This window comes from Mesoplodon bidens (assembly GCF_964165515.1).
Source record: "Mesoplodon bidens genome assembly, chromosome: 15".
Taxonomy (NCBI): Eukaryota; Metazoa; Chordata; class Mammalia; order Artiodactyla; family Ziphiidae; genus Mesoplodon; species Mesoplodon bidens.
In genome coordinates, this window is record NC_138171.1 from 38106859 (window position 1) to 38124350 (window position 17492).

Consider the following 17492-nt stretch of genomic DNA (forward strand, 5'->3'; position numbering starts at 1 on the left):
TTGGAGTCTGGGTTCAAATCCAGCTTAGCCTCTGAGCCTCAGTCAGCTCACCTGTATAAGAAAAGTAAGGTCACCCTCCAAGAGTTGCCGTGGGACTTAAACGTACCACTGCCCCACGTGGGATGAGGGAGGCAGCAGTGATTCTCAGGCTTGGGAGTCAGGTGATGTTGGCTTTAGTCCGGGTGCCACCACTTGCGGGGATGAGGATGACTGCTGATGCTCAGGGCCCACGGGCTCTCCCATAAGCTCCAGTCCCTGCGCCACCCTTCTCCCCCATGGGGGGGCAGCAGCGGGCGCCCAGCCCTTGCATTTCTCTTTTGGCTGCCGCTGGGCCTCCTGGCGGCACTTCCACTGTCGCCTGGCCGGGTCTGGGAAGCCTGTGGACCCTGGACTGGGACTGAAAGAAGAACCTTGTCCCAGCAGAGAGGGGCCCAGAGCTGGGGAGCCCAGGCTCTGAGATGCCAGACAGATGGGGGTTGGGGTGACCCCTGTGGACTTCCTGGTCTCTAGCGGATGGGGCGCTACTAAGAGTTCAGCGGCCTTGGGCAAGTTATTTAATGACCAGTAATGGGAGGCACTGGGGAACACTTGCTGCGTGCGTGCGGGGCACCTGTCTGTAGCGCCATCCTCACCTCTGAGGGAAGGGCCCAGGCACCAGGGCAGCAGGTGGAGAGAGTGGGGGCTGAGCTCTAGCCGCCCTGCCCAAGGCTGGCTCCACGCCTCTGTGAGCCTCATCTGGAAAATGGGTGTGCGGAGGCTCCCAGGCCCGGCAGAGGAGTCATGGTTGTCCTTCCTTCTGTCCTTCAGCTTGGTCCCTTCCTCTGCTGCCAGGGACTGTCCACTCCTCTGTCCATCTGTCTTTGTCTCTGCCAGTTCGTTTGTGATGTCTGCCCTGATATGTCTCTCTGTGCCCATCCACCCACGTCCCATGTTGTGTGTGTGTATCTGTGTTTCTCATTCTCTCCCTGCACGTATATCTGTGTATGTGTATGTTTTCAGTGTGTCTCTCCGTGTCTTCCTACTCTCTCGCTGCCCATGTGCGTCTGTGTGCGCTCCCCCATTTCGTTCCCTTTGTCCCTGTCCCGCAGTGTGTGTCTCTTCCTCTTTGTGAGACATGTGTTTGTGTGTGTGTATTTAGTGTGAATTTTGTGTGTGTTTGTGTGTCCATGTCTTTCTGTTCTCTCTGTGCCTGTTTGTATGTGTCTCTCTGTCTCTGTCTCTGTTTGTCTCTCTGCCTCTGTCTGTTAAGAGCAGAGCCTGTCCGGCAGAGCAGCGGATGTATGAGGGATGATTCACTGGCTGACAGGAAGCCCGCCGCCTTGCATCCTGCCTGCCAGTGTCTGTGGCATTGGCATCAGATCAGGCAGGTGTGTGGGCTCAGGATGAGGTGGCTGCAGTGAGGAGCCCCCCTCTCTCAGGTAAGCCTTTTCCAGGGGTGCCTGGAGCCTGGCCCCCAAGGCAGGGGTCCTGAGGCTGTCCCCCCGACACCCCACGGGGTTGGGAGTGGCCCTGCTGACCCAGCAGGAGTGCTTGGCTGCCCGTCGGGTGGGCTGGGAAGAAGCCGGGATGCCCGGCACTCCCTCCCTTGGCTCCAGGCCTGTCCTGGTGCCCCCAGCTAGGAAGCCCTCGCCCCAGGCCCTGTGGCACTAGAGGGGCAGCTGATTCTGGGGCTTTGGCCCCTCTCCCGCCCCGCCTTCCCCAGCCCAGCCTGCACAGCCCTGGGAAGCCCCCCAGGGCGGGTTCCATCACTTTCAGAGTCCGGTGAGAGTCGAGGATAGCAGTTCCCCAGGCCCAGACCTGTGAGCCTTGGTTTCTTCATCTGTAGAACGGGGCTGTAACAACCCTGCCCCAGGGCTGTGGGAGGATGGGAGAGATGCTACAGACAAGCAGAGCCAGGTCCTGCCCCTGGCCTGGAGGAAGAAGCTGTCCCGGCCACCCCGCCCAGCCCCCAGGCTGGCCACCAGCTCTCTGCTGGGGGGCTGAGAAACTGTAGGCCCTTGGGTGCTCTTTGTTTTTTAAAAATTTTATTTTATTTATTTTTTTATACAGCAGGTTCTTATTAGTTATCCATTTTATCCACATCAGTGTATACAGGTCAATCCCAATCTCCCAATTCATCCCACCATCACCACACCCACCGCTTTCCCCCCTTGGTGTCCATACGTTTGTTCTCTACATCTGTGTCTCAATTTCTGCCCTGCAAACCGGTTCATCTGTACCATTTTTCTAGGTTCTGCATATATGCGTTAATATACGATATTTGTTTTTCTCTTTCTGACTTACTTCGCTCTGTATGACAGTCTCTAGATGCATCCACGTCTCTACAAATGACCTGGGGTGCTCTTGATGCCCTGCTCTGCCTACGGATGGCCCTGACCTTCACCATCCCCCACCCGTGCCCGGAACAAGGGCTGCCCGGGTCCCTACCCCAGCCGCCTGTGCATTAAGAGCCTCCATTAGAGACCTCTCGGTCAGCCTCATCTGAAGGCCAAGGTTATTTGGGAAAACGGAGCAGAGCCCAGCGGATAAGTCTTTCCAGGAGCCGGACGGGGACCTCTGGGTCCACCCCTACCCCCGCAGCCTGACCTTCGGCCCTGGTGGGCCTCAGTTTCCCCATGTACTACATGAGGGCTGGGAGGCTGAGCAGGAGGGTTGCCAAGGGCCTTTCAGGGTGAGAGGCTGGGTGCAGAGGCTTGCTCAGCCCAGCCCTGAGAGCTTTTCCGCCGTCAGCTTGTTGCAAAACTTGTTCATATGAAAACTGCCCACTTCCCTTTCTGCTATTTTGGCCTGCAGGCCACGGGCTGTGGCGGCCTCCCCTCCCCTCCCCACCCGACTCAGCCCTGCCTGGCCCCTTGGGGCCCTCCTGGGGCTGCCGGGCCTGCCTCCACCAGGGGCCCAGCTCCTCTCCCTCCGCCCTCCCGTACCCCACTTGTTCTCAAGCCTGGTTGGGAAAGCAAGGAGAGAGGACAGATGGATTCAGTCTGGGGGGCAGCCACAGAGTTTTCCCCAAATGAGCCTTTCTTTTAAAAAATATTGTGTGATTCTTAAAAATGTAATATAAGAAAGGATTTACGTAAAGGAGTGTAGGTTTTGGAGTCAGCCTGCCCTGGGTATAGATCTTGGTTCTGTGACTGGTCTGCTGTGTGACCTTGGGGAGAATACTCACCTCTCTGGGCCTCCCTCTCCTCCCTTGGAAGAAAGGAGCTGGCATCTCCAAGGTGATGCTACCTGCGTCTGTGACAACCGAAGGGCTGGGACAACAGCGCTGCTCTCCTTCAGATCCCAGCCCCTCCCAGGGTCCCACCACAACTCCCTGCATGGTGCAGTAGAGCGGGGGCTCAGGCCTGCATGTCTGGGGGACCCGACAGGGAGGGCTTCAGGTAGGGTTGACCCACACTGCTCAGTGCAGGCCAGCCAGCCAGCTCTGGCCCCGACAGGAGGCGGCTGTCTCTTCCCATCCCACAGGGACCGTGATGATGGCAAGTCACGGTGGTCACAGCCAACCGTGCCCCACCGGCCGGCACTAGCACCTTACAGGTGTCCTCTCAGTGCTGGGCCTCAGATGACAAACCTGAGTGTTGAGTGTCATTCTTTCTCTCATTTAACAGAGGGGTGACCGAAGGCCGGTGACACTGGGATTCAGCAGCTGGGGCAGAATTTGTGTTCTCATGTTCCCCTCCCTTCCCTCACCCAGTGCCAGGCAGGTGGAGATGGACCAGGGCTGGGGGCATCCGAGCGTGCTGCTCATTCCAAAACAGCAGGGCCAGGAAGCAAGAGGGCTTTCTGATGGTTGGGGTCCTCTGGGAGGGAGGGCAGCAGAGGTCAGCAGCCCAGGTCCCAGGGCCTTGAATGCCAAGCTGAGAGTGTGGACTTGCTCCTGGGGTCTTAAGCAGACCCCGGCGGTGACCAGTGCTGGACCCTTGTCCCAGGGGGGAACCCTCCCATGTGTCTGTGCCTGAACTTCCTCTGGGGCAGAAAGAGTCTCTGTTTTGACCAAAGGACAAAGATGTCAAGGGTGGGAGCTCAAGGGACCTATCTAAACCAGCCAGCTGGAAATAAGATCCTCAGCAAGTTTCTCTTCCTGAAGCCCCAACTGTGATCCAAGCTGGACGTGTTTGTCCTCCCAACGACTCTTTGAGGAAGGTCCTGGGTTGATCCCAGTCTTATAGATGAGAAAACTGAGGCCAAGAGACCCTGAGGCACAGGCAGGCTTCCCCGATTCAAGGCCAGGTGCTCCCAACCTCACCAGCCTGAGATGGACTTGGGCCTTGGCTGGAGGCCCGGCAGGGAGGCAGCCCCGGGGCAGAACGAGGTGGGGGGGAGGGAGGAGGTTATGCGGCCTGGGAGGGCAGTGCCCAGGCTCGTAGATCCCCTCAGACAGCCTCCTGGGGTGACCAGGCCATCCTCTCTCCTCATGTGGAGGCCGCCGGGTCATGAGGTTTGGGAATGGTCATGTTTCCTCTGACTCACTTGGAGTTTGGGGGAAGGAGAGGTGACTTCTTCATGACGGGCCCCTGACCGGGGCTCGGCCCTGCACGGACACGGAGATTCCTTGTCATCTTTGCCACAGGGATTCAGGAAGCTCAGAGTGGTGAGGGGGACGGCTGGGTACAATGCAGCCCTCTGGGGAGCCCGGAGCAGGAGGCGGGCAGCACAAAGCTTAGGTCTCCCCAAGCCTTGCCCTCCCCAGCTGGGAAGCAGGGAGAAGCCTCCTCCCAGGTGGCCGAGGCAGGAGGAACAGGTGTTCACGGAGGGGACACTCAGTAGCGTGGGCTCCACGTGCCCACCACGGGGTACCGCCCCCTCAGGACCCCCGGCTGCCCTCAGCTCTGTCACTGGCATTTGCAAGGGGGGGCTGAGTCTCTTTATAGTCGTAACGATTCTCCTTAGAGAGCCCCTCAAGTGGGCTGTACTCACCAGGCCCTCCTGTGTGGGTGCCTGTGGCTTTGCTGAGGCCTGGCAGTCACAGTGGGGCCCCGAGGCTGGGACCGGCCACTGACCAAGAAGCAGCCTTTTAGCCCCACCTCCCAGCACATCCCACCACCAGCCACCAAGGTCCATCTGCCCAGGCGCCCTTCTTCCCCTCCTGGTCTCAGGCCCACCTCCTCCAGGAAGCCTTCCTGACCTCCCTCCTTCCGGCACCCAGGGCAGGAGGAATCTGGGCAGATGGGTGTTTTAGGAATGGAAATCCCACCCCCAGCTTCCCCAGAGGCCATGGGTAGGAGCGGAGAACCACCCAAGGGTCGATGGGGGCTGCCAGGGGCTCCCAGGCAGAAGGGGCCATGGACTCTGAGGTGGGGGAATAAAGCTGAGTTGGCAGGAGGCAACAGGATGCAGTGGGCAGAGCCAGCGTTAGGGTCTGGCGGCTGGAGTTCAAATCCTGTTTTTCCCCTTAGCAACTGTGGGATCTCTGGCTTCCGTTTTTCTGTTTGTGAAATGGCTCGAGCCTCTCCCTCAAAGGGCAGTTGGGAGGACTAAGCGAAGACGTGTGTGGGAGTGTGCAAATACATGTGGTGCTGTCTGGCGGGTCTCCAGAACCTTCCAGCACTTACCAAGAGTTGATGATGGCCCTGGGAGCCCGGGGTGCGGGTCGGGGGTCAGATGGGGGAACAGGGCTGGTTCTGTCGCCCCCTGGTCCCAGAGCAGGGAGGGGAGGTGATGCTGGGCTCAGCTGTGGGGTTGGCAGGGGACAGTGGGGGCCAGAAACCTGGGGTTCCTGGAGGGGGCGGCCCTGCAGCCTCCACCCCGGCTCACAGTGCCCCCACGTCGCAGCCCTGCAGGAAGAGTGGCCAGGAGTGGACATGAGCGCGGGCACGGAGCTGCTGTGGCCGGGGGCGGCCCTACTGCTGCTGCTGCTGTGGGCGGCGGCCGGCCTGTGTGTGCGCTGCTCCCGCCCAGGTAAAGGCTGGGATCATGGGTGCGAGGGAGGGGCGGGCGGTGTACCCAGCGAGCCACTCAGGCCCAGACCTGGCTGCAGTCGGAAAGGGCAGTCAGATAAGCCTCAGGAGGCAGAAGTGAACCCCGGGGGCCTGGGTTTCTCCTCTGAAGACAATGGGTCTGGCTCACTGGGGGCTTTGGTTCTGCTGTGTCAAGGGCATGTGTCTGAGGCCGATGGACTGCACTGGACAAGCGTGGGGAGGGGGGCTGGGCTGCCTGCGTCCGCCTTCTCCATGCTCCGCGTTCCTAAATAAATGGTGAGCAACCCCCGCCAGTGTCAGGTGGCCCCCTGTGATTGGTGGCTTAGCCCGCACGTCCAGTCTGAGGCCTGCACAGGGCACAGGGGAGACAAGATGGTTGGGCCTCAGATCTCAGTTCCCACCCGGCCCCAGGACGCTTGCTAATCTGGTCCTGTTCTTGCAGGTGCGAAGAGGTCCGAGAAAATCTATGAGCAGAGGAGCCTGTGAGTGTCTCAGTGTCCCCAGCCCGGTGACGCTGTGTTTCCTGGGCGTGGGTGTCCATGTGGGCATCCCCTCGGGCACCGCCACACCCCACCCCTAACCCTTCACTCATACCTCCTCCATGCCGGGCTCTAGTGGGTTCTAAGCAGTTAGGGGAGGTGAGGGGATGCCCAGGGGCTGTCCAGACCCGGCCCTGGATGGGGAGGGCTGGGGATGCCACAGGAGGGGAGGAAGGGATGCCACACTCCAGCTAGCCCAGGAGCATCTCCAGAAATCCCCATGGTGACCCCAGCCCTGGGGAGCGCACTGTGCCGGTGCTGGAGGTCGACAGAGGAATCCCACCCTCCCGGGGCAGTGGAGGGGACAGAGACCGGGCGCTGTGTCTGAGTCTCCCCTGGAAAACACTAAAGGACCTCTGGGGAGGATATGGGTGTGAAATTTGGGGGACCAGGGAAGGCCTCCTGGAGGAGGCGGGAGGGATTTTAAGAGAGAAAGAAGGCGAAAGGGGACATCCAGAGAGAGAGGGAATGGTGTGGGCATTTGCCGATGTCGGGCCGGGGTGGACACTGTCTTGGGGATGAGGTGGTTGCTGTGAGTGTGTCTTGAGAGAGATCAGCTGAATGTGGAGGAAGAAGAGTCTTGACTGTGGAGAGAGGCCTTGGCCTTTGTCCTAAGGGCCAAAGGGAGCCACGGGAGAGCTGGAAGCAGGGCAGTGGGGGTGAGATGAAACGGGGCCACTGACCCCAGGCAGAGTTGCAGGACCTGGGCAGGAGGGAGTTCCAGGCACCTTGGGGACAGGCTGGCCGTTCTGTGAGCCCTGGGAGGGTCAGCAGTGCTGGGCGCTGTGGATCGGGGGGCGACCCAAGAACAACTCGAGGCAGGAGAGCAGCAGCCAGTGGTGTCCTTACAGTGCCTGGTGGAGGGCTCTGAGACCTGCGTGCACACACGTGCACGGGCCTGCACGCCCACTTGCACCCACAGGCTCCCCCAGCACTCGCTCATGCGTGCACTTCTCACACTCATGGCACTTGCTTGCACGCCTGGGCAAGCACTCACATACAAACTCACACACACACCCTCTCTCATTTCCTTTTGCAACTGAAAAACCACAGTGAGATTTGAAAATAGAATTTTCCCATCCATGCCTACTCCTGGGGCCAGGGCTGGACCTTCCCAGGCTTTTGGGGCCACTTGGTCCTCTGGCTCGCCAGCCCATAACCTCCACCAGGGCTGGGCTGGGCTCCCCTAGTGCCCACCCACACCCCTGCCCCAGGGCAAGTTCCTCAGTATCTTCCCTCTACCCTCCTCCCTTAGTCCCTGCCCACTCCAGGCCTCTGATTAATCTTAGAACTGAAGATAGTCAGAGGCACAAGTTAAACCTCCTCACGTGGGAGGTGGGAAAACTAGGCCTAAGTGGGAGGAGGTGGGAGGGGAGACTTGGGCTCTCCCCACCTCACTTGGGTTCAGTCCTATCAGCCTGTGTGTGCCAGGCCCAGCTCCTGCATCATTTCCTCTGGGAAGCCATGCCTGACTCTCTTCTGTGGATTTAGGGCATCATTCCTAAATCAGATCACTCTGACCCCCAGCCCCCAAGGCTGGAAGGCTGGGGCATGTCACCATTCTGGTCCAGGGGAGGAACCCAAAATGGTTTAATGATTAGCTAATCTGATCCACTATCCTTAGCAGTGGCTTTCATTCCCAAGGGCATTTCATGGTCCAAAGTGGCAGCTAGAGCTCCAGCCCTCATCTCTGCCTTCCAGGCAGTAGTAAGAATGAAGGAGAAGGACAGAAATGGGGCATCCCAGTTAGCAGTGCCTCCTTAAAGGAGTTTTCCTGAAAGCCCAACAACCTTGGCTTTGCATTTCATTAACCAGAATTATATGGTCACACATAAATGCAAGGGAGGCTGGGAAATATAGCCTTTTTAAAAAAATTGAGGTAACACTAGTTTATAACATTATATAAGTTTCATGTGTACGACATTATATTTCTACTTCTGTATACCCTACATCGAGCTCACCAACAAAAATTTAGTTTCAATCTATCATCATGCAGTTGATCCCCTTTACCCATTTTGCTCTCCCCCACCCCTGGTAACCACAGATAACCACTATTCTGTTCTCTGTATCTATGTGTTTGTTTTTGTTTGGTTTGTTCATTTATTTTGGGTTTTTTGTTTGTTTGTTTTTTATATTCCACATATGAATGAAATCATACAGAATTTTTCTTTCTCTGTTTGACTTATTTTACTTAGCATAATTCCCTCAAGGTCCATCCATGTTGTCACAAATGGCAAGGTTTCATCTTTTTTTATGGCTGAATAGTATTCCAGTGTGTATATATACCACATCCTCTTTATCCATTCATCTGTTGATGGGCACTTAGGTGGTTTCCATGTCTTGGCTATTGTAAATAGTGCTGCAATGAACCTACGGGTGCATATATCTTTTCAAATTAGTTATTTTGTATTCTTTAGATAAATACCCAGAAGTGGGATTGCTGGCTCATATGGTAGCTCTATTCTTAGTTTTTTGAGGAATCTCTCTCTATACTGTGTTTATAGTGGCTGCACCAATTTATATTCCCCTCAACAGTGCCCAAGGGTTTCCTTTTCTCCACATCCTCGCCAAACTTGTTACTTCTTGTCTTTTTGATAATAGTCATTCTAACAGGTGTGAGGTGTTACTTCATCATGGTTTTGATTTGCATTTATTTCCCTCATAATTAGTGATGTTGAACAGCTTTTCATGTGTCTGTTGGCCATCTGTATGTCTTCTTTGGAAAAGTGTCTATTCAGTTCCTCTGCCCATTTTTTAATCAGGTTGTTTTTTTGTTGTTGAGTTGAGTTAATTATATATTATATTATAAGGGATATTAACCCTGTATTGGATATATCATTTGCAAATACCTTCTCCCAATCGGTAGGTTGTCTTTTTTTTTTTTTTTTTTTGTGGTATGCGGGCCTCTCACTGTTGTGGCCTCTCCCGTTGCGGAGCACAGGCTCCAGATGTGCAGGCTCAGCGGCCATGGCTTACGGGCCCAGACGCTCCGCGGCATGTGGGATCCTCCCGGACCGGGGCACGAACCCGTGTCCCCTGCATCGGCAGGCGGACTCTCAACCACTGCGCCACCAGGGAAGCCCGATAGGTTGTCTTTTTGTTTTGTCGATGATTTCCTTTGTTGAGCAGAAGGTTTCTAGTTTGATGTAGTCCCATTTATTGGGAAATACAGTCCTTTGGATGGGCATGTGGCTGTCTAAATAAAAATCAGGGTTCTGTTTCAAAGAAAGAAGGTGATGGTTAGATACCTGGCTGTGTCTGCTAAGCCTTGAAGTTGCCTCATCAGTTACTGGGGAGTAAATGGCGTGTGTGAACAACTCAAGAGGACCGCGCTCTGTTAGGAATGTTAAACCCTCCTGGGATGGTAGGCGTTGGGAGCCGCCTCTTTGTTGCTCCTGGCTGGTCACTGCCAGGTCCCTGAGCAGCTGCCCCAGCCCTGCCCACAGACTCTTCTGGGCATCTCCGGGGGTCCTGGGGAGGCTCTGTGGGGGCATATGTCTGGCTGGCAGCTGGCTCCAGCCCAGGGCCATGTGAGAAGTGTGGGCACGCGGTGGGCAGGCAGGGAAGCACTCTAGAGAAGGGGTGCATCAGGAAGCCCTGGATCTGAGTCCTGGGGGGCTGGCAGCCCCTCCTCACTCTCGCCCTGGTCTGTCCCTCCCTGTCCGTCTGTCCTGCCCCTCTGTCCCTGGGGCTGTGGGAGGCCAGGCCCTGGCTCAGCACAGCTTCATGTGTTTCCAGGCAAGAAAATCAGCAGAACTTTGCAGTGGCCCGGACCTATACCTGTGAGTCCCCAGACAGAAGGGTCCAGGGCTGGGCTCGGGATTGGGAGTGTCCACATCAAAGTCCCTTTCGTCCCCATTGTTCTGAGGCTGTGGCCAGGCCTGATCTAGTTGGGTGATGGGGCTGTGCTGGCCAGCTGGCCTGGGGGCCCAGCCAACACCCCGTCAACCTTTGCAGTGGTCAGGGAGGCCTGGCCAGGGCCCCTGGTGGACACGGCCTCCAACGCGGCATCAGCAAGGTAGGAAGGAGCCCCTATCCCAGCCCCACGGGAGGCGATGAGGTGGGCCCCGGTGTCCCCACCTGGCTGAGCCCAGGCCAAGACCTTGCTCCTTCCTCGGACCTCAGAGCCCCAGTTCTGATTCTGAGGGCCCTACCGGGGGGCTGTGGGACTGTGGCCTCCAGACCCCCAGGAAACCCGGGGCCTTCTCCCAGCCCCTCCTCAGCCCCTGCCCCACTCCCGTGCAGGAAGGACAAGCTGCTGCAGTTCTCCCCCAGCCTCGAGGGTGAGTGCCCTGGGACACAGGGTTGGGGGCAGGGGCGAGGTGGGACCGAGACAGGTGAGTACCTGGTGGGACAGGTACTGAGCAGGAGGCCTTCCCAGAGGAGAGATGCTGTGAGCTGGGCTGGGAGGCCTGACGGGGCTGGCCCAGCAGCGAGAGGGGACGGAGAGCAGGTGTGAAGGTGTGAAGATTGGAAACACCTAGGTTTCTTCCGGTGGTCACAGCTGGGAGGGGGCGGGGCCTGGGGAACCAGCATTGAGCCAACGGGCCTGGCCTTTCTTCCAGATTCTTCATCCTCCAGGTACCAGAACTTCAGCAAAGGTAGGTGGGCTCCGCGGAGGAGGGGGCCGCAGTGGGGCATACAGCCCGCGCTCAGGCCTGATTCTCGCCTCCTCCTGCAGGAAGTAGATGCAGATCAGATGCAGCCTACATGTGAGCGGGCTTCTCCGGGCCCTGGCCACCCCCTCGCCCCACGGCCCGCCCTGCCCGCCCTGCCCGCAGCCTCCTTACGTGAGAAAGCCCTCCTGCCCTGGAACCCGCTGGCCCAGGCAGGCTCTCCATAGCACTGTTTCCCTCATGACCGTAGCTTTGCGGGGGCTGAGGACAGGGACAGGAAGGAGCCCTGCTCTGTTTGGGGGTGTGGGAGGCCATCGGGGGGCCTCATCCTGCACCACCCAGTCAAAGACGAGTTCCACCGACCCTCAGATAGGAAGGGCCCCCAGGACGTCTCCTCATCTCACAGTTGGGCAAACTGAGGCCCAGGGCAGGAGGTAACTTGCATAAGGCCACACGGTGAGGTGGCTGGAGCCAGGGCGGCTCAGGGGTGCAGGGAAGCAGGGTGGGAGGATCGGGGGAGACGTTGGCAGGGCCCCCGCGGGCTCCAGGGGCAGTGACGGCCGGAGCAGCCCTGGCCTCGCTGCCCGCTCATGAAGCTCCTGGCCCGACCATGGGCCTGCCCAGCAGTTGGTGCTGTGTCTATGTTTTCTTGCCAGACACCCCTTTGCCACGGACTATTTCGATTATGGGCAGTTCCAGAAGCCCCCGGAAGGTGAGGCAAAGGTCGATGAAGGCGAGAGGGAGGAGGTGGCCTGGGAGCGCAGCTTCAGAAGTCACACCCCTGGGGCGGGGCCAGAGGTGGAGGTTTAGGTGGCTGGAGGAGGCTGGGTGGGGGAACCTGGGGGAGGCTGGCCCTGTGCGCAGGAGCCAAGGTGCAGAGGAGGGAAGGGATGGGCGGGAAGAAGGGGTAGGGGGGCCAGAAGGGGAGCTGAGGGCAGGAGCAGGGGGCAGGCTGGTCCCCTTGTCATCCAGGTCCCTCTCAAGGCTGGGCACACAGGGGACCTTGAAGGAAGGCCCTGGACCGGTCAGCCTTATTGACAAACGCTGAGCCCTGCAGGCTCCGAGGATGCTGGCACCCTTTGTTAAGAGCAAAGGTGCTCCTAACACCTTTCCTCTACAGAAACTGAGAACTGAGGGTGGGCAGTGCCTGCTGAGAGGTGCACAGGGCTGGGCTCCTGCCGGGGCCGGGCTGGGATGAGAGGGGGTGTCCTTTTCTCCCCGCTGCGTTTCTAAACTGGAGAGAGGCCCTCACTTCTCAGAGCCTCTTCGACACAGATGGACGCAGGGTGGGGTGGTGTTTAGAGCTCAGCTTCCCCGTTGTGGGGTGGGGGGGAATGCCGGGGTACCAGGCTCTGATATGCCACAATCAGCCTAGGCCCCGGACAAAGGATCCTCAGCCCACCCCACTGCCTGAAGGGTTAGGCAGTTTCCTGTCTTCTGGGCCCCCAGCGGCTCTCCCTGCCCCTCTTTGCCCCATAGAGATGGGCCTCCCTTCTCTGACTGTCCCTCGTGGGCCTGATTGAAGCCCCACCCCCGAATCTCCCCTCCCCAGGGCATTCAGGGGAAGACAGAGAAGGAGCCCAGGGTGGAGGCTGCTGGAGCCAGGCCAGCGCCCCTTAAGAAGCTTGTCCAGGAGAATGCTCGAGGCCCCGGGGAACCCAGAGGGCTGGGGGCTTGATGAGACACAGGGAGAGAGGAAGGGCCAGGCCTGTCGGGCAGGGACCACCAGCATCCTGTGCCCTCTCCTCTCTCCCTGGCAGATGATGATGACACCAATTCCTATGAGAACGTGCTCATCTGTGAGCCAAAGAAAACCGAATCAGGTGAGGCTGCCCTCCCTGGAGCAGGGCAGGAAGGCGGGCCTCCTAGGCCAGGCCCGCCTGCCCCGCTGAGCTCTGAAGTCCCCCGCGGCACGGTTCACCATTATCAGACCCTGTGTCCCGGGAGGAGTCTCCATCAGTCCTGGGCTCTCCCTCCCTCCCTCGAGGGGGCTGCCCAGCACGAGGACGCAGGCTGCCCCTCTGGAGGGGTGGACGTGGCACATCTCTGGCCTAAGGACTGGCCATGGTGGCTGACCCTCTGCCAGCCCCTCTCCCGGTGTTCTCCCTGCAGGGGACGAGGGGTCTGAGGATTATCAGAACTCGGCGTACATCCAGCAGTGGCGGGAGTCCAGGAGAGTCGTGGGTATGCGGCCGGGGCCCCGGTGCTCCCAAATGGTCACCTTCAGCGGACTCAGAGGGGCCAGGCCTGGGACAGACAGTCGAGGGGAGGGGGAGAGAGGGGAGCTTAGGGGATCTGGCCTGGGAGGGCAAGGCCGGGTGGGCTCCCCTACGGCCAGTCCAGCTGATTCCACAGAGAAGCTTCTCGCACATCAGCGGCTGCAGAGGCTCGAACTGTGCCAGGATCCCCCCTCAGCAGCACCATGGCCTCCTGAGGTTGGTCCTCCTGGCCGGCTGCCCATCCAGCTGCACGGACGGCATGGCACTCGCCCTACTCCTGGGCAGGACACACCTCTGGCAAATCCCAGAGAGGACGGGACAGACACACCATCCAGTGTCGCCTTTCCTGCGGGCTGTGTGGTGGTGGGAACAGGGCTGGGCATGTGCGTGTGAACCCTCTGACCATCTGCCTGCGGGTCGCAGAGCCGGTCCGGAGGGAAGCACCTCCCTCCCCGGTAGGAAGTCCAGATGAGGACGGCGGGGAGCCCGATTATGTGAACGGGGAAGTGGCAGCCACCAAAGCCTAGAGAAGCCCTGGAGGAAGGTACGGTCCAGGGTGGGGGGCCGCACAGGCCTAAGGGGCTGCACTCCAAGGGAGAAGCAGAGAGCTGGGGCTGGAGGAGCCACAGCAGGGACCGTGGGGCAGCACCCATGGATGCTGAAACGGGGTGGCTCCTCGGGGCGCTGGGACGCCGCCCTGGGTGCTGGGCCTCCCGAGCAGTCCCTGCCCACCCCCCACTCCTGTGGCTGGTGTGGGGAGGTGACAGATCCACGGCGGACACCAGGTCTCAGGCCCAGGGGGTGTCAGGCAGGGCAGGCTGGTGAGTCATGGGATGAGAAGGTGGGCTCTGGGTGGGCCTCTGCAACCTTGGGCGAGAGACTTAACCTCCCTCGACCCATTTCCTCGCTTGCAACCTGGAGCTACTGGGACCTGTGTCTTAGACAACACACACAAGGCACTGCACGGAAAGCAGGACCAGTTGGACTCAGGGACGGGGCGGGATCGGGAGGAAATGGTGCCAAGCGCTCACACACACCATCTCTTGGCGCCCCCAAGGCTCAGAGCGGACAAGCCACCTGCCCGAGGTCCCACTTAGAGTGAGTAGAGGAGGGAACGGTCCCCCAGGCGCTCAGATGTTGGAGCCCAGGCCCTGCCTCACGGGGAGCAGGTCAACCCGAGGGCCCCGGAAGGCTGCCCAAAGTCCCGATCTGGGGGACACGGGCAGTCCTCTCAGTGGGCGGCCGGCCTGGGCCGTTTGAGAACCAGCAGCAGGATCAGTGGCAGCAGTTGAAGCCCAACGGGCAGAGCCCAGGGTTCATTCATTCGCCCAGTACCGAGAGGGCCCCTGCCAGGGGCAAGTCCTGCCTTGGGGGCTGGGGACACGGCGATAAACAGAAGACACACAATCCCTGTCCGCTTAGAACTTCCGTCCTGGTGGGAGAGAGAAAACAGATAACCAGCTGGAAGAGAAGAGGAGAGAAATGCAGCACGTTAGGACTGCAGGGGTGGGAAGGGGCGGGGAGCAACGTGGGGCGGGGAGAGGCGGTGCCGTGATTCAAGCCGGGAGGCAGCGCAACCTTTCTGAGCTCCCCTCCTCGCCCCTCGGGGGACGGGAAGGACACCCAGGCAGAGGGACTGGCAAAGACCCCCAGCAGGAATCTGCGTCTGACGATGTGTGGGCAGAATGATGGGGGAGCGTCGGCAGAGGTGGAGGGCTGCGGCGGGAGGCGTGCAGGGCCAGCACCTGGGTTTTCCTGAGGTGGGGCAGGGGAAGGTCTGGAACAGAAGAGTGACTTGTTTCTAAAGGATCGCGGGCCGCCGCATAGAGACATGAATACAAGGGACGCGGTGGAGGCAGGGAGACCGGTGCGCTCAGGCAGGAATCCAGCGAGTGTTTGCGGAGCGATGGGGCTCACTGATGCGCGGCGTGTCGGCTGCCCGGTAGAGCGAGGACTTGAGGAGGCCTGCGGGGGTTTGCCTGAGCAATGAGAGGGCGTCGCTGCCAGCAACTGAGATCAGGAAGGCTACAGGCAGGGCGGGTTTTGTGGGCAAGGCCGGTTTATTTCTGGGCCTGTTTAGTTGGAGATGCCGTGCAGGAGGATGTATGAAATGGGCAGTTAGAGATCTGCGCCTGGATTCAGGGAGAGGCAGGAGTGGAGAGGCTGTGCAGGTTCTTCAGATGAAAGAAACTAAGAGTATGTTGTACGCTGACAAACGATGCTGGAGGTTCGAGTCTGGGTCGGCTACGGCTGGCTGGAATTTACACCCGGGACCCCACACACAGAATGGACTGAACTCCACAGGCTGGGGCCCACAGCAGCTCGACAACACTGCAGAGGCCCAATCCCTATATTCTAACAGGTGGAAGGGCCGCCAGGCAAGGGAGAAGGCGGAGTGGAGTTAGGGCCCGGTACCCCTGTCAGGTCCTTTCTGGGTTCGAGGGGAGAGGACACAGCTTAATGGTACTGGTCCCAGGACACGTGCAGCGGAAAGCCACCAGCTACTGTGCAGAGGGTGTTCCTGCACCCAAGGCACGTCAGAGTAACTCGGGCCTCGGCCAGAACCGAGCAGTCAGGATTTCAAACAAAAAGCAGACGCTCCTGGAATAAGAAACATGCTTAAGGCTGCTTGACGGCGGGTTCTCTGCTCACTGGACACCGACCATCACTGTGCATCCTCCTTGACCCGTGCCGGCTGCTCCAGGGCTGAGGGGACAAAGCGTCAGGCCAGGCAAACCTTTTCCTCTTTAACAAATATTTTTCCTTTTCATTGAAGGAGCCAGGGAACCATATACTGCCTCCCCAGAGCTGCTCAACTTCTAGACCCCCTACAGCTACTCCTGGGAGGGGCACCAATGCACCCTGAGGACCAGCCAGCTGGCCACGGGGTACCCAGCCCGGGAAAGGACAGTTACGCATGGAGCCGCCCTCTGACCGGCTCCCACGGGCAAGGCAGGAGCCTGGGGCCGAGGGCAGCTCCCGCTGTGGTCAGATGCCCAGGACTCAGGGCAGTCTCATCCCCTTAACCACATTTAAAACATCATACTACATGGGTGTTCGTGTCCTTTTTTGCTTTGGATTTTGATCCCAAATTGCTTACTAATGTTGGTTGCTGGGATTTTTGTGTGTGATGGATAAGCTTGTACAGTTAATTTATATAGGTGGAGTTGTATTTAATATTCTGCGTTTCAGAGTAGAGGTTGTATCTATCTTGTCTCCTGTAAGCATTACATGTACTTAACTTCAGCAGAGTTAGGGGGAGCCTTGGCGCTCCTTTCTTTGGGCCTCTGTTGACTGAATCAGAGATGAGGCCACGGCCACCTTCATGACCCTTCAGCAGGAGCGTCTGCTGTGGACAGAGCACGTCATGGTTCTGGGGAAGGGGCAGGCGGATTAGAGTGGCCTGGAGCCTCAGCTGACCGTCTCATGGGAAGGACAGGGTCCAAGGGACCTTCTGAGTCAGAGAAGCCAGAGTCAGGGAAATAAAATGCCTCCTCCAACCGAAACATCTCAATAAACCGTTCCAGTTTAAGGGCAGTGATTCTCCTGTTTGCTTTCCCTGCTTCACGTAGAACCTTCTAAGGCAATGAAAGTCAGGCTTCTTGTTTCAGAAAGGGACCCTGAGGCCTAGAGAGAGAGAAGGCTGGGGACAAGAACTTGGTCCCTGAGTCCAACCCTCTTTCCAGATGCTGCACCGATTCTATGAGACGAAGTTAATGCTGCAAGTTAGGAAATTAGAAGAAAAAACATCTAGAACACAGCTGTTGGCCACTTGTCCCTTCACACCCCGCAGTCCTGGCCTCACGACGTGGAGAGGACAGCTTAGGCCTGAGCACAGGTGTGGTGGGGCTGCAGTGAGGCTCCAGCGGGAGGGGGTCCTGCCCCGCCGTCGCTCAGTGTGGGAAGCTGGGGTCTCACTTTGCACAATGGGTACAAGCATCCCTTCGCCTCATAAGGATCCCAAGGCTCCAGACAAAAAATAAGATTGAGAAGGTAGGGAATTCCCCTGGTGGTCCAGTGGTTAAGACTCGGCGCGTTCACTGCAGGGGCCTGGGTTAGATCCCTGGTTGGGGATCTAAGATCCCGCAAGCCGTGTGACAAAAAAAAAAAAAAATTGAGAAGGTATGCCAAAGTATTTTTGTAAAACTTCACCCTGCAGTTTCTGAGGACCTTAATTTTTTTCCCCCTCTTAATCAAAAC

General features: G+C 58.5%; 1 protein-coding gene across 3 annotated transcripts; it reads left to right on the forward strand.

Annotated features, from left to right (window-relative positions):
* The first annotated feature begins 1266 nt into the window (after positions 1-1266).
* On the forward strand, positions 1267-16340 carry LAT2 (linker for activation of T cells family member 2). Of its 3 annotated transcripts, XM_081256575.1 has the most exons (13): positions 1267-1418; positions 5773-5898; positions 6361-6400; positions 10196-10239; positions 10415-10475; positions 10703-10740; positions 11023-11058; positions 11139-11169; positions 11730-11785; positions 12834-12896; positions 13186-13257; positions 13716-13836; positions 16069-16340. In XM_081256575.1, the coding sequence occupies exons 2-12, from the start codon at positions 5802-5804 to the stop codon at positions 13817-13819; spliced, it is 642 nt and encodes a 213-aa protein (XP_081112701.1). In that variant the 5' UTR covers positions 1267-1418; positions 5773-5801; the 3' UTR covers positions 13820-13836; positions 16069-16340. The 3 variants fall into 3 exon arrangements, with proteins under 3 accessions (XP_081112701.1, XP_081112702.1, XP_081112700.1); XM_081256576.1 differs by lacking the exon at positions 11139-11169 and having other exon boundaries at positions 11023-11038; XM_081256574.1 differs by lacking the exons at positions 1267-1418; positions 5773-5898; positions 6361-6400; ... (1 more) ...; positions 10415-10475; positions 10703-10740 and having other exon boundaries at positions 10747-11058; positions 11139-11507.
* The last annotated feature ends 1152 nt before the right edge of the window (positions 16341-17492 follow it).

Coding starts and splice junctions, on each gene's coding strand:
- LAT2 (XM_081256574.1), top strand. CDS start 11,146: ATGCAGATCAGATGCAGCCTACATGTGAGCGGGCTTCTCCGGGCCCTG. Junction 12,897..13,185: donor GCCAAAGAAAACCGAATCAG/GTGAGGCTGCCC, acceptor TTCTCCCTGCAG/GGGACGAGGGGTCTGAGGAT. Junction 13,258..13,715: donor GGAGTCCAGGAGAGTCGTGG/GTATGCGGCCGG, acceptor TGCGGGTCGCAG/AGCCGGTCCGGAGGGAAGCA.